This window comes from Suricata suricatta, chromosome 5 (assembly GCF_006229205.1).
Source record: "Suricata suricatta isolate VVHF042 chromosome 5, meerkat_22Aug2017_6uvM2_HiC, whole genome shotgun sequence".
In the NCBI taxonomy this organism is placed as follows: Eukaryota; Metazoa; Chordata; class Mammalia; order Carnivora; family Herpestidae; genus Suricata; species Suricata suricatta.
This window is the reverse complement of record NC_043704.1, coordinates 83529885-83545902: the sequence shown is the minus strand read 5'-3', so window position 1 is coordinate 83545902 and position 16018 is coordinate 83529885. Positions and strand designations below refer to the sequence as shown.

Here is a 16018-nt window from a genome sequence, read left to right as displayed (position 1 = left end):
CTGGGCTAGGCCGCGACGGAGACGGGCGCGGGGCCCGTGCCGGACAGCCCCGCACTGCCCTCGAGCCCGGGACGCCGCGCCGGCCCCGGCCAGAGGCGGCTGCTTCCTGCCCGCGCTTCTGATTTCCTCCCTTCTCGCCGCTCCTGGGCGCCGCGGCCGCCAGCGGGGTCCGGAGCGGCTTCCGCGTCCCCCCGAGGAAACAGGACGAGGGTACGGAAATAGACTCTTGGGGAGAGCCGAGAGGCTTGTCTTTCCTGCCCTTAACAATTTGGGACACGTTTGAGCGAAGGGGAGGGGAAGGACTTAATCTTCAGCCCCATCGTGTCACTGTTTGCGGTTGGGGTGTCACGATTCAGCATTGGCGTTGGTTATCGAGGAGGGTACCGTATATCCTGTAACCACTCGTCTCGAAAGAAATTTCCTCAAGGCCTGGGTGAGGGAAAGAAAAGATTCCAGCACCCCTCTACTTTCGGAAAAGATATAAACGAAAGTTGAGAAGAACTGTTTTCTGTCTTCCCCTGCCCTCACCCCACCTCAAGTCAAACTTTGGGAATGTGAACCTTACTTTTTTCCATTCCTAAGGCGGCTTGAACGAGACAGGTTGGGAACCAGTGGTTAACTTTGCAGTTTTACTGCAACATCTGGAGAAAAAAATATCTTAGAAAAGGGTGATTTAAGGCATATAAAAAGCGCCACCTTTCTCAGAATTAATTCAGAGAGAAAAATCTTTCCTGCCTCCTGGCAATGGCAACTACAGCCCCGAAAATACAGCGCTGAGGCAGTAGTGACAATGAGGACAGAAATTGGTCCTGGCTGAAGAAGCCTAATCTCTCTGTGGCGAGGTCTTTTGCTGGTTGCTGCTTAATTTCTAAATCTCATTAATTAATGCTTCCACGATTCAGTGTCTTCATTTACTAATTCAAAAGGCAATGCAGCAAAAACGATTTTTGTGGCACTGTAAAGATTTCTGTGGGACTAAAGCATTGATACCTCTTTTTCCTGCTCTAGGACAGTACTTGAATGTTAAATCTGTTTTCAGAGCCAGCTTTCTGTTAATTCATTTTGCAAAAGGCATCATGAAATATATTATCAGAAAAATATCTTATAAATAAACTGGAACTGCCAGCCACTCAAGTGTTGGCTTCCTAATTTTAGCTAATTGTAAATTGAGGTAGTCCATATATAGACCTTATTAGGAAACTAAGCTAATGATGTCATTATAATACGGTATTGTAATACCCTGGCTTTGTTGCAGTAAGCCACAGCACAGCTTGACTCTGGAAGTTAATTATTACAGGTCTGATCTCATGCTTTTGATTTGCCAGTCTTCATATTTAGAAGGTTTACTTAGCCACGCTGTTTGGGTTAAGTGGTTTTCTTAAAGCTTTCCTAATAGATTAAGACATGGTGCCTAAGTGTTAGGTATTTCTGTTAACCTGAATAAAGTCTTGGTTGTATAACCACTCTCATCTTTGAGACGGGCAATCTGGTAATGTTTTTTTTAAAATGGCTTCAAAGGAACACAACTAAAAGGAAGGGCAGGAAGTTGTGTAGTTAATTTACTAGACAACTGCCTTACCTAAGGGTAGTTAACAAGTTGAACAAGTTGCTTTGCATAAAAAATGCTCTCTCTGACATCTAATTGCACACCTCACTGGTTTTTACTTTTAAGTTATCGTATCTTCTACGTATGTAATCAGATCTGTGCCAGTGTAGGACTTTGTATCTCTGATTAAGTGTGTAGAGTCACTTAAATTATACATTATGGGTAGTGGATACAGAGAGTCATGAAAATATATTTTACTATCCCAGGCATAAACAGCTATTTTAGTTACTATACCAGGAATTAGTCAACTCAAAGTCTAGTTTAGATTATACTTTCATTCGCTCAATGGATTGAATGTCTTTTAGCAGTAGGTTCACTTTAAAAATTCACATAAATGGGACAGACTTGGGGAAATTAATAAGCATATCACAAGGAAAGGTGTTTTTTTGAGTTATAAACACTTAATTCATTATATGAATCCTGATTTTAACAATTTATGTTGTCTTGCCAGAAGTTTCTTGTCATTGCATTACAAAATAATTCCTATGCTCTAGTAATTTCTAACTTAAGAAATCTTTGACTCTTTATCTCCACAAAATATGTTCACTACTTGACAATGAGAAAACTCAGAAGTTGATGTTTTCCCTTGGAGAAGTAGATGAAAAGAAAAAAAATGGCCTATCTCTTTTTTTTTCCTTATGTTCTTTTTTTGGCTCACAGTGCTAAAGTTATTTTACACAAAGATAATTCTAAGCAAAATTTCTTATTATGTTTTTCTGATACAATTTTTATTATAGTGTACTCATTCCTAACAGCGTATTTTGTGTATTAACCCCTTAGAAATGACAGCACCTTGATTACAATACTGAAAATGGCATTAGTACTCACTGTATTCTAATATTTGGATTTGGGTGGTAGCCAGTAACCACATAGGCTATTAAAATTAAAATCCAATTAATTAAAATAAAAATTCACCTGCTTATTAGCTCCCATATTGGACAGTTCAGAGTGGAACATTCTCATTATCATAGAAAATTCTATTAGGCAACTAACTTTAGATTTAAGTGAAAGTCTTTGCTAATGTGTATTTTAGTTGACATGTAATATTTCTTTACAGAACAGTGCAATGCTATGTTTTTAAAGCACTTACTGTGTGCAGACATTATAATATGCTGAATATTGGGGATGCAAATGTAGGTCTTCTTCATCTCTGTATGTTCAGTGTCTCACTGTACTTGACATCAAGTAGATAGACGTTGGGTACATGTCAGCTGAGTAACGAATAAGTAAGGAAAGAATGAGTCCATTGTATTGCTTCTGTGTTTTGAGATAAAATGACAAAATTCAAGATTGACCACTCGAGAAGAAAGCCAGAAAACTACTGTAATTTTACAAAAATCCAACTTAATCTTGTCATGCCAGAATACTACTTACGATGTTCTGCCTTCAGATTTTGGCAGTAGTGAAAGGGCTGTTGAGATTGTCTTCTGATAGCCTGAGAAAAATGGGAAGCTGAACTAAACTCTTTCAACTTCCTGTTCTCTCACACATACCAAACTTGTTTGTACCTATATTTAATTCTTCCCTTTCCACCTGTCACAAAGAAAGGTGTGACTGTCCTTTCCAAGCTAACTGGTCCACTTGTGCTCTAAATCCTGTTTTTTGATCTTGCTCTCCACACTCACTATCCATTATCTGTACTGTTTTTAGTCTTACTCTTTTCCTTTAACCTGTAAACATGTTCAAGTCTCCCTGTACTATTTTACTTTGTCCTGTATTTGTGACTGTCAAATTATTTTCAATTTTCTAAAAAATAGACCTATATAATTGTGCTGTCCAGTATATGTGAAATGTGACTAGAATTGAGATATTCTTAAGTACAAAATACAGAATTTTGAAAATAGTAAAAAGAAAAATGTAAAATGTTCCAACTTTTATGTTGGTTACATGTTGAAATAATGGTAATTTTTATATATTGGGTGAAGTAAAATATATTATTTTAATTAATTTTACCTGTTACTTATTTTTCTGATGTGGTTACTAGAAGTTTTAAACTTGTATATATTAGTGTTGCTGTATAACATGAAAAGTGTATTTGTGTTTCTGCGTAGCACACGATATAAGCCTAGAGATCTCACTCGCTAGACTGTAAATATCTTAGGATAGGGGCATATCTTATTCATCTTTATATCTCTTGTACTCAAGACGGCAGCTGACCCATTCATAGTAGGTATTCACCAACCAAATGTTGGTTGAATAAATGAATGATTATCAGGTTTATTTCAGCACCAGTTTAGAAGTAGCTGTATTCTTTGCCTTTCTCTCGAGAGTAGAAAAGGAGGCACAGTCCTATGGTAGTATCATTTTGGCATGGCCAAGTAAGTTTTAACCTAGGTTTGAGAACCTAGATCTTTGAATATTTGCTTCATTTATCTCTATGTTTAGACATACATTCTTAGATACCCAGTTTTTCATTTGATTCCCGAGGTCAAGCATTAGAGGAATACGAAATATCCCAGCAGCACTGAAGTAGGGACCTTGCTTAGATCCTGCAAAAGAACCTTATGATTGCCATTGTTGTCATTAAATATTCCTTCAATCCCTGCAGTCTGTTTTCAACATACCAGCCAGAGTGATCTTCTTAAAATGCATGCAGATCAGTAATTGCTGTGTTTAAAACCTTGTAAGGACTTGCTTTCTTGCTCAGAGTAAAAGACAAAATCTCTGCTTGATCTGTAACCCTCTGCCCAACCTCCCCCCACTTTAGCCCCGCCCCTCCAACTGCTTCTCACATCCCATCACTTTTCCCTCACTGCTTTATCCACACTGGCTGGCTTGCAGTTTACCAGAAGGGTCAGGAATACTTCTATCTCAAGATCATTGCCCTGGCTACTACCTCTTCTAGGGATGTCAATCCCCCACACCCCATCAGCTGATTCACTTACTCCCTTCAAGTCTTTATTCAGTTGTTACTTATCAGTGAGGCCATTTCTGGATGTAGAATATAGAACTGTAAACCTTCCCAATTCTTCCCGCCCTGCCAGAATACTTCCCAGTACTATTCCCCAGCCCTGCTTTTTATTTCTCTAAGCACTTAACACTATTTAACATACTCTCAAATTTACTTATTTGTCTCATTTATCTCATGAAAGCAAGGATTTTTGTCTACTTTTAGTTCTCCATGTAATAAAAATGTTCTCAGCTCTGTATCTACTTTTCGGTAACACTGTTTATTTCTTATTTAGTTATTTATTCACTTGGACATTTTCTGAACACCTAATCTGTGATAGCATGTCACTAGGCTCTCAAACTGCAAAATAAAGCAACCTTGTCCTACCTAGTCTTCTAGGAGTCTCTTCTTCCCAAATGGATATTTGGATTGTTGTCGTTTTTTCCTATTACAAAAATGTTGCAGTGATCACTCTTACTTATGTTCGTGTGTGTGTGTGTGTGTGTGTGTGTGTGTGTGTGTGTGTGTTATTGGAATACTTAGAAGTGGAATTGTTGGGTAATGGGGTGTGTACATTGTAACTCTTACATGTATTGCCAAATTATTTTCCAAAACATGAGAGTTCCTCTTTCCCTATATCTTGGTCAACACTTTGTACAGTCAGACCTGAAGAAATTTACCAATCTGATGGGTGTGAATTGTATTTTATTTTGTTCTAATTTGCATTTTCCTGATTGCTAGTGAGATTCAAGTGTCCTGTATTTCATTCATATGAATATATTGGTCATTTTTCTATTGGATAGTTTGTCTTTTTCTTATTAGCTCTTTCTATAATCTGTATTCTAATTTTTTGTTGTAAATATTTTCTTCTAGCTCACCCTCCCTTGTACATATTTAACTTTGTTAATGGTGTCTTTTTGATACAGAAATTTTTAATGTATTTGTAGGTAAATTTATTAGGACTAATGATTTTATTTATAATAAACAAGTTTATTACTTGTTTAGACATTCCTTTTGTTTACCAAGATCATAAAGCTGTTTTTCTACTGTTTTCTTCAAATTGTCTTAACATTTAGTTTTTCAACATTTAGGAATTGATTTTCATGTATGGAATAGAGAATTTATTTTCTCCCATATGGACTTATTTGTCCCAGTGCTTTTTTTTTGCATGAGCCATCTTTTCCCCCCACTAGTCAGTGTTGTTTGCCTTCTCTGTCATATACCAGCATTCTCTTTCACGCATCTTGTTTTCTTCCTAGGTTCTGCCTTCATTTTCATTCTTCTGTTGATCTGGTTCACCAATAATGTGCTTTTGTACTGTTTTTCATTTTAATTCCAGTGTAGTTAACATCCAGTGTTATATTAGTTTCAGGTGTACAATACAGTGATTGAGAGATTCTATACATTATTCAGTGCCGTCATTGTAAGTGTACTCTTAATCCCCTTTGCTTATTTCACCCATCCCTCCAACAGTTCCCCCTCTGGTAACCGTCAGTTCTCTAAAAGTCTGTTTCTTGGTTAGTCTTTTTTTTTCCTACCTTTTGCTTATTTGTTTTGTTTCTTAAATTCTACGTATAAATGAGATCATATGGTATTTGTCTTTCAGTGACTGGCTTATTTCACTTAGCATTATATGCGCTAATATACTTGTTGTGAGTGGCAAGATTCATTCTTTTTTATGGCAGAGCGATATTCCATATATACATCTTTTTATCCATTTATCTATCGAGAAAATGAGCTTCCATAATTTGGCTATTGTAAATAAAGCTGCTCTAACCATGAGAGTGCATGTATCTTTTTGAATTAGTATTTTTGGCGTAATTACCAGTAGTGTGATTACTGAATCATAGGATAGTTCCATTTTTAACTTTTTGAGGAACCGCCATATTGTTTTCCACAGTGGCTATACCAGTTTGCACTCCCACCAGCAGGAGATGAATGTTCCTACTTTTCCACATCTTCTCCTTTTGTTTCTTGTGTTTTTTATTTTAGCCATTCTGATAGGTGTGATGTAATATCTCATTGTACTTTTGATTTGTAATTCTTTCATGATGAATTATGTTGAGCATCTATATTTTGTCTTTGGAGAAGTGTCTACTCATGTCTTCTGCCCATTTTTTTAATTGGATCATTTGTTTTTGAATGTTGAGATGTATAAGTTCTTTATATATTTTGGATACTAACTCTTTATGGATATGTCGTTTGCAAATATCTTCTCCCATTCAGCAGGTTGTCTTTTAGTTTTGTCAGTTGTTTCCTCCACTGTGCAGAAGCTTTTTATTTTGATGTAGTCCCAATAGTTTATTTTTGCTTTTATTTCCCTTGCCTTCAGAGACATACCTGGAAAAAAGTTACTATGTCCAAAGTCAAAGAAATATACTGCCTGTGTTTTCCTCTCGAATTTTTATAGTTTCAGGTGTCACATTTAAGGTCCTTAATCCATTTTGACTTTATCTTTTTGTATGGTGTAAGCCAGTGGTTTCATTCTTTTGCATGTAGCCATCCGTTCTCAGAGCACCATTTGTTGAAGAGGCTGTCTTTTCCCTATTGCATATTCTTTCCTCCTTTGTCAAAGATTGACCATTTAAACGTGGGTTTATTTCTGGACTTTCTATTCCATTGATCAGTGGGCCTGTTTTTGTGCCAGTTTTGATTACTACGGCTTTGTAGTGTAACTTGAAGTCTGGAATTGTTATACCTCCAGATTTGTTTTTCTTTTTCTGGATTGTTTTGGCTATTTGGGATCCTCTGTGGTTCCATACATATATTAGGATTGCTTGTTCTAGTTATGTGAAAAATGTTGTTGGTATTCTGATGGGAATGCATTAAATCTGTAGATTTATATACAGCCTTTATTATGTTGAAGTATGTTGCTTCTGATCCTACTTTGTTGAGGGCTTTTATCATGAATGGATGTCATACTGTGTCAAATTCTTTTTCTGCATTTGTTGAAATGATCATATGTTTTTTATCTCTTTTATGATTGTGATGTATCACATTGATTGACTTGCAAATATTGAGCCACTCTGCATCTCAGGGATAAATCCCACTGATCATGATGAATGATTTTTTTTAATGTATCATTAGATTCAGTTTGCTTATATTTTGTTGAGGATTTTTGCATCTATGTTCATCAGAGATATGGCCTATAGTTTTCTTTTCTTCTTCTTCTTCTTCTTTTTTTTTTTTCCTGTATTTATCTGGTTTTGGTATCAGAGTAATACTGGCTTCATACAATGAATTAGGAAGTTTTCCATCCTCTTCTGCTTGTTGTCGGAATAGTTTGAGAAGAATGTGTATCATGTCTTCTTTAAAGTTTATTTATTTTTTTTTTTTTTGAGAGAGAGTAAAGGAGGGCAAGAGGATGCATGAAGAGGGGACAGACAGAGAGAAAAGACAGAGAATCCCAGGCAGGCTCTGTTGTCGGCGCAGAACTAGACAAGGGGCTCAGTCTCACAAACCGTGAGATCATGACCTGAGCCAAAACCAAAAGATGGATACTTAACTGACTGAGCCATCCAGGTGCCCTTTTATCTTTTTTAGGTGATTTTGTTCAGTAGAATTTACCTGTGAAGCCATCTGGTCCTGGACTTGTTTGTTGGGAGTTTTAGGATTGCTGATTCAATTTCATCACTGGTAATCAGTCTATTCAAATTTTTTGTTTCTTCCAGATTCAATTTTGGGAGGTTATATGTTTCTGTGAATTTATCTCTTTCTTCTAGGTTGTCCCAATTTGTTGGCATGTAAAATTTCATAATATTCTCTTAACAATCTTTTTTAGTTCTGTGGTGTCAGTTGTTATTTCTCCCCTTTCCTTTTTCTTACTGATTTTGAGTGTTCTTTCTTTCTCTCTCTCTTTCTCTTTGATGAGTCTGGCTAAAGGTTTATTAATTTTCTTGATATTGTCAAAGAACCAGCTCCTGGTTTTATTATCTGTTCTATTACTTTTTTAGTTTCTATTTCATTTATTGTATATAATCTTTATTATATCCTTCTACTAGTTTGGGGTTTCATTTGTTTTCCTTTTTCTGGATACTTTTGGTATAAGGTTAGGTGGTTTATTTGGGATTTTTCTTTTTTAGGTAGGCTAGTATTGCTATACACTTTACTGTTAGAACAGCTCTGCTGTATCCTAAAGATTTTGGACTGATGTGTTGTCATTTTCTTTGTCTCCATGTATTTTTTTATTTTGTCTTTGATTTCTTGGTTGACACATTTATTGTTTGGTAGCATTTATTTAACTGTGCTTTCCAGGTTTTTTTCTTGTGGTTGATTTCTAGTTTCATAGAATTTTGGTGAGAAAAGATGGTATGACTTTGATCTTTTTGAATTTGTTGAGACTTATTTTGTGGCCTGATATGTGATTATTGATTTTCTATTTAGATCATCTATTCATTAATGTAAGTGGAGTGTTATGCACTGTATTATTCTAAAGTCTTGATATCTGGCTGAGCAGAATCCCCAGTCCTTTTTTTCTTTCATAATTGCATTTATCTTTACTCTTCCATATGCTATTTATAATCGGTTTATCTACTTCTGTGGGGAATCTTTCTAGGATTTTGATTGGCTTTGCATTTAATTTGTTAAATTTCTTTTCATATTTTTCTCTTTGGTGAGGTAAATGCTATAGATTGTATTTTATGGTCTTCTAGCTACATCTATATATTGAGTATCACTATCTGCCTACAAATAATATAGGGATTTACGTTTTAACTCAAGTATTTCAGCTCTCACTTTTCGCATTACTATTACATAATAGTTGAGTTCTACTTTTTTTTTCCTTTTACCAGCTTTATTGAGATTTAACTCATCATACAATTTGCCCATGTAAAGTTTTAATTTTTTTATTATATTCATAGAATTGTGTAGCCCACACTACACTCCAATGTTAGAACATTTTTATAACCCCTACAAGAGATGATTTACCCATTAATTCTCACTTTTCATTCCTCCAAACCTATAACCCCCAGCCCTCATCAGTCACTAATCTATTTTCTGTCTCTATCGATTTGCCTACATGGACATTTCATATAAATAGCATCATACAGTATTTGGTATTGTGTGACTGTTTTCTTTCACCTGGCATAATGTTTTCAAAGTTCATCCATGTCATAGCACACATCAGTAGTTCATTCCTTCTTATTGTCAAATAATATTCCATTGGATGGATATACACATTTTTTTAATCTGTTCATTAGTTGGTGGAAATTTAGTTTGTTTCCACCTCTTGACTGTTAGAAATAACACTACTCTGACCACTAATAGAAAAGTCTTTGCCTCCATGTATATTTTCATTTCTCTTGGGTATATATCTAAGGAGTAGAATTACTGGATCACATGGTAACTCTATTTTTAACTTTGTGAGGAATTGCCAAACTATTTTCCAAAGTGGCTGCACCATTTTACATTCCCGCCCACAGTGCATAAGGGTTCCAGTGTCTTCATGTCCTTGTCAACTCTTGGTTTTGTCCTTTTAATTATAGCCATCATGGTGGGAATGATACCTCATTGTGGTTTTGATTTACATTTGGCTAATAACTAATGATTTCAAACATCGTTTCATGTCCCTGTTAACCATTTACATCTTTTCTGGAGAACTGCCTATTCAGATCATTTTGTCCATTAAATATATTTTGGAAGGGGCACCTGAGTGGCTCAGTCGATCATCTGACTCTTGACTTCAGCCCAGGTCATGATCCCAGAGTCATGAGATTGAGCCCCATAGTAGGCTCTACACTGAGTGGAGCCTACTTAAAATTCTTTCTGTGTCTGCCCCTCTCCCCCATTTGTGCACGCTCTCTCTCTCTCTCTCTCTCAAATAAAATAAAAATAATATAAAATACTCTTAATTGAGTTCTAAGAAGTTTTTTTTTTAATCCTGGATATAAGACTCTTAGATAGTATAATTTGCAAATTTTTTTCCTGTAATGTGTGTTCTAGTTCTTTTTAAACTCAAAACATTTTCTAACTTTTTAGCAGTTACTCATTTTTATTTTCTACTAAGATTTAGTGATTTCTTTTACTCACCATTATTTTTTGCATACCACCTCCTCCCTTTGGATTTACTTTTATTTTTAATGAAATACATTCTTTAGTTCATAGGGGTGATCTGTTTTAGTTTTTATGTATTATTTATTTCATAATTATTATTGAACACTTATTTAGGTAGGTACAGAATTCTAGATTAACACTTACTTTCACTCAGTATTGAAGATACTACTTTATCTACTTTATTCCATTGCTTCCTGACATTTATAGTTTCTGGTATAAAATGTGTTTTTAATCTAATTGCCCTTACTTTGTTGGTAATCTGTATTACATGGATTTTAGGATTATCTCTTTGTCCTTGATATTTTGTAATTTTATTGTGCTGTATCATATTTTTTCATATTTTTCCTACTCTGCACTTGTGTGTGCTTTCAGTCTGACGGCTTTTATTAATATGGTTCAGGAAATTTTTCAGCCACTTTTTTCTTTAAATACTGCTTCTCAAAGAGTAAAATCATTCATTTGTAGTAACATGCATGGAACTGGAGGTTATTATGCTAAGTGAAATAAGTCAGTCAGAGAAAGACAGGTATCATATGTTTTCACTCATGTTGAGAAACTTAGCAGAAGACCATAGGGGAAGGGAAGGGGGAAAGTGGTTACAGAGAGGGAGGGAGGCAAACCATAAGAGACTCTTAAATACAGAGAACAAACTGAGGGTTGATGAGGGGTGGGGAGAGGGGAAAGTGGGTGATGGACATGGAGGAGGGAACTTGTTGGGATGAGCACTGGGTGTTGTATGTAAGCCAATTTGACAATAAATTATATTAAAAATAAATAAATATTGCTTCTCAGCCCTTAATGTTTTCAGTCTAGAACTCTTGCTTGATACTAGTCTATCTTCTATGGCTTTTAACTTCTTTTTCATATTTCTCATGTATTTTCTCTCTGTGCTGTCCTTAGTGCTAGCTTCCAATTCACTAATTCTCACACTTGTGTCCAATCTAGAGTTCGTACTGCCTTCTGATTTTTAATTTAAATGACTTTTTTATTTCCAGATTTATTGGCCTTCTTTAACTTTCATCTTTTCTTGATGCATATTTGTGTGAGGTTTCTCATAATATTTTCTTTAAAAAAAGAGATGTTATTGTTATCTTTTTGGAGGTTTTATACATATTTAAAGGCGCACAGCTTTTTTCCAGCTTCCTTTCAATTGAACCTGACTCTAGGACCCAGATACAAAGGGGTGCTATTAATCCTTATCCTGCCAAAGGATTTGAACTTTAGACTGCCTGTTTATAGACAGAGTCCCAAAGGCTCAGCCTCTGATTACAGAAACAGTTATCATATTTAAGCTTAGCTAAGTCTTTTTTTTTTAATTTTTATATGTTTTTAGTTATTTTCGAGAGAGAGCACAAGTGGTGGAGGGGCAAAGAGAGAGAGGAGACAGAGAATTGGAAACAGGTTCCAAGCTCAGAGCTGTCAGCACGGAGCCTAACACGGGACTTAAACCCATGAACCTGGAGATTATGACCTAAGCCGAAATCAGATGCTTAACTGACTGAACCACTTGGGCACCCTAAATATTCTTAATTAAAGAAAAATAGGTGTTTTATACATTTTCGCTTTTGTGAAGAAAAGAGAAGAGCGCACAGTATAAACTTTTCCAAGGCCAATAACTAAATATGAGCAGCAAGACAAACCCAGAGAGTTTTTCTAGGGAGTTGAGGAGTGTAGAAGAGAATTAGCATAGCAGCAGCTTTCTCTGTATCTCTCTTTCCCAGTCCTGCTATCTTAAATCTGCTGAAGAGTGAGGCAAGACTAGGGAATGAGTTAGGGGAAAAAATGTCTAGGCAGCAGTGGTACTCTGGAAACGTGAGTCAGGAAAAGGAGAGAAGTGATGGAGAGTTCCTGTAGTTACTCAGCTATGTCCATTCTCAAGTTGACGCAATATTTTAGGTACCAGAAGAAGTTATAACTTGTTTGTACCTTAGTGTAGATCTCCTTTTGTAAATGGTATCTACTAAAGATGCAATATATATATATTTATTTGGAACAGCATGGCACATTTTTTTTTTACAGTTTTCATGCTTTTTATTTCCTTTTTGTTTTGAACCTTATGAAATCAGAAATTTATTTTGAAGTTTGACAAGTTTGTGGTGTTGAAATAGTTACTGGAAATGATGAAAAGAGATAGGATGGTTGTCCATTTTTATTAATAGTTCTTATTACACCTGTAGTGAAATTATGTCACATTTAACTCTGTATTCAGAAGGATGTGTTTGATAATTTTCTGAAGGGAAAAAAAGTGAGTCATTTAATGAGTTACTCCTATTTCAGTTAAAATTTTACTCATTTTACTTGATATTTTGTTCCTTTTTTTGTGTGCTTATTAAGAGGCCTTATTTTTTTCTCAATGAAGTTTTGTATAGAATAGAGGCCCTTGGGGCGCCTGGGTGGCTCAGTTGGTTGGACGTCCAACTTCAGCTCAGGTCATGATCTCACACCTCATGAGTGCAAGACCCGTGTCGGGCTCCGTGCTGACAGCTCAGAGCCTGAAGCCTGCTTTGGATTCTGTGTCTTCCTCTCTCTCTCTGCTCCTCCCTTGATCATTCTCTTTCTCTCTCTCCCCCTCTCTATCTCAAAAATAAACATTAAAAAAAATTTTTTAGGAAAGAAAAAAAACCCCTAGACACCCTGACTTCTTCTTTTGATATTTCCACAGTTCCAAGCATACTACCTAGTATATGGCCAATTCTCATCACATTTATATTTTAATATATGTGCTGCCAAAGCAAGCCCAATGCTATAATATTTATAAGTTGAATTTTTAAAAATTATAGGATAATTTAATAAAGGACATGCTAAGTAGTTTGATATTTCAGAATCTTAAGATACTTTTACTCAAATTTGGTATAGTGCCTCACATAGTATCAAACACATCTTTTTCAATAGATACTTGTGTTATATATTAGTATTCTAAGAATTTGCTTTGAAGAGTCCTTTGCAGTGAGTGCAATTGGCAGTGAAGCTTACATAGTTGTAGTCAGTTCCTCTTAACCATATGTTACTTAGGAAATTGTTTTTTCACTCTTATATCTCCTGAGCTACAAAAGGAATATAGATATACTTGCTTATCTCAGTTCTCCACTGTGGTCTTTAATATACACATTTGAAAAAATGCTAACGAAGGTGTGTGTAAGGGTGGACTTGATTCTTTACTCTTGGAAGACAGGCAAGTGGTTCTCTAATGTGTGTTTTCTTATTGAAATTTAAATGTGCAATTTAAATGTGAAGGCACAGGTCTCTAATTTAGATATGCAGGAGACTCCTCCCCCAACGCCCTTTGTGGCTCCAATTCTTTATGCCGCTTTAAATGAAATTGGTACAGGCCTATATGTCAGTGTTGCCAACCTTTTTTCCAGCATATATTTGCAGAATTTGGGGAGAAAACTTAGGTATTAATTAGGGGACAGTGAAAGTCAAAATTCTTTTTTTTTTTTAATTAAAAAAAATTTTTTTTAATGTTTCTATTTTTGAGAGAGAGAGAAAATGAGCTGGGGAGGGACAGAGGGAGAGGGAGACACAGGATCCAAAGCAGGCTTCAGGCTCTGAGCTGTCAGCATAGAGACCAGTGTGCAGCTTGAGCTCATGAACCACAAGATCATGACCTGAGCTGAAGTAGGACCCTTAACGGACTGAGTCACCCAGGTGCCCCTGAAAGTCAAAATTCTTAAGTAATCAGATATGCTTTTAACAATCTTTATACTGTCTCCTATACTGTGAGTTTCCTAATGATGATGTTTCCCATAGACTGAGATAAAGTTTTCAGTTATGTATGCAAAGTAAGAAAAACTAGGTCAATATAATGTGTGTGTGTGTGTGCGTGCGTGTGTGCACGCACGCTTCCATTTGTAGATGTAACTTGTTTTTAAGGACTATTCTTTTTAACTTTTAAAACATAAACTTTTTATCTTAGAATAGTTTCAGATTTACAGAAAAGTTGGAAAGAATTCCTGTACATTACCTTCACCCAGTTTCTCTTATTGTTAACACTTTACTAGGCTAAACTTGTGTGAACTGATATTGATACATTGTTAAACTCCATACTTTATTCAGATGATAGTTTTTCACCAGTATTCTTTCTTCTGCTTCAAAACTCCATCTGGGATGACACATCACATTTAGTAATTCCTTGATCCTTCAATAATTTTGTCTTTCTCATAACGATTTTTCTCCCTCTTTACTAGATTCTTCATTTCAAACCTAAAGATATGATTTTCTTACACTAAAAATATATGTATTTTATTTGATTCAGCTGTAATCACTATCCCCACCTTACCACTCTCCTCCTAACCCCCATTCAATCAATCCATTGTAGCCTTTTAAATTTTATTCAGGCTGTGTTGATAAAAGCCACCAGTGATTTCCTAATTATTAAATTCAGTACTCTTTTTTTCAGTTCTCATCTTTCTCTACAGCATATGAAATAATACCTTTTTGCAACTCCTTCCTGTGTTTCTGCCACATCTCTTCTCTGTTTTCCTTCTCTCTGGTGTTTTTTGTCCTTTGTTTATTCCTTCTCCCCACATGTATCTTAAATGATAGTCTTGTGAATTCTAGATCAAGAATCTCTTGCCTTTTATTCTCTTCTTCCATTGTGCACTCATAACAAGCAGTCTCATACATTCTTTGATTTGAACTATCATCTTTATGCTTCCTAGGTTCCTATCCCAAGAAGTCCAACCCTCTTTCCTAACATCTAAACAAAAAAATCCAGTTGCTTTCTAGATATCTATGCTGAGTGTCCCACATTGAAATAAAATAACTGTAGTTTGATCTTAAATATATGAGTGGAAATAGGAAATTAGGTGGTACCTAAGGTAAATAAGGCCTAAAGCACTAAGGTTTATCAACTCCAAGTGGACAGGGACTAAGTCATCTATTTCTTTATATCACCACTGGTCCTTAGCTTAATACAAAGCACATAGAAAATACTCAGTAAATACTCTTTGACTGCTAAAGTAAATTCTTTTCATTACATGTAAAAGTCAATTGCAGATCAGCAGTACAATTTTAATAGTCATTATGCAGGGTAAATGAACTACTTGCTTCCTGGAAGAACTGAAAATAGGTGAAAATAGTCTTCTGTGTCTTTTAAAAATACATTTTTTAGAATTATGTCAGTTTGATCCAGTGTTGCTAAATAATAATTTCTCTGCTTAAGGTTTACTTTTCAGTTTTTTGCACCAGTAGTTTAGGATTTGCTGGGTCCTGTTTGCTTAACCTTGTATAGACATGTTTTATTTTCTTCTGAAGTTTGTTTTTTTAGGTTCCCAGCATGTAAAATTTATAAGACAGTTATCATTTTTCCACCCTGCTGTTTTTTACTTTTTGTTTCAGTTCTTCTCTAAATAACTAGATAGGATTCACTTAGCATCCCTATTCTTTTTTTTTTAATAATTTCTTTTTTAAATTTTTTTTTATTTTTTTTAATGTTTTATTTATTTTTGAGACAGAGCATGAGAGGGGGA

At 35.4% G+C, this 16018-nt stretch overlaps 1 protein-coding gene and 1 long non-coding RNA gene across 2 annotated transcripts in view; one reads left to right on the top strand and one right to left on the bottom strand.

Annotated features, from left to right (window-relative positions):
- Positions 1-16018, top strand: part of ATP11B (ATPase phospholipid transporting 11B (putative)) — a 118974-nt gene that overhangs the window by 4184 nt on the left and 98772 nt on the right. Inside the window, exon 3 of the mRNA XM_029938739.1 lies at positions 10-210. Coding sequence (XP_029794599.1) covers positions 10-210 — 201 coding nt within the window. The remainder of the gene's footprint in view (positions 1-9; positions 211-16018) is intronic.
- LOC115291976 lies at positions 2612-15030 on the bottom strand. Its single transcript, XR_003908743.1, has 2 exons — positions 14981-15030; positions 2612-2817 (listed from the first exon to the last, which is right to left on the bottom strand). It is a non-coding gene; the product is annotated as an uncharacterized LOC115291976 (long non-coding RNA).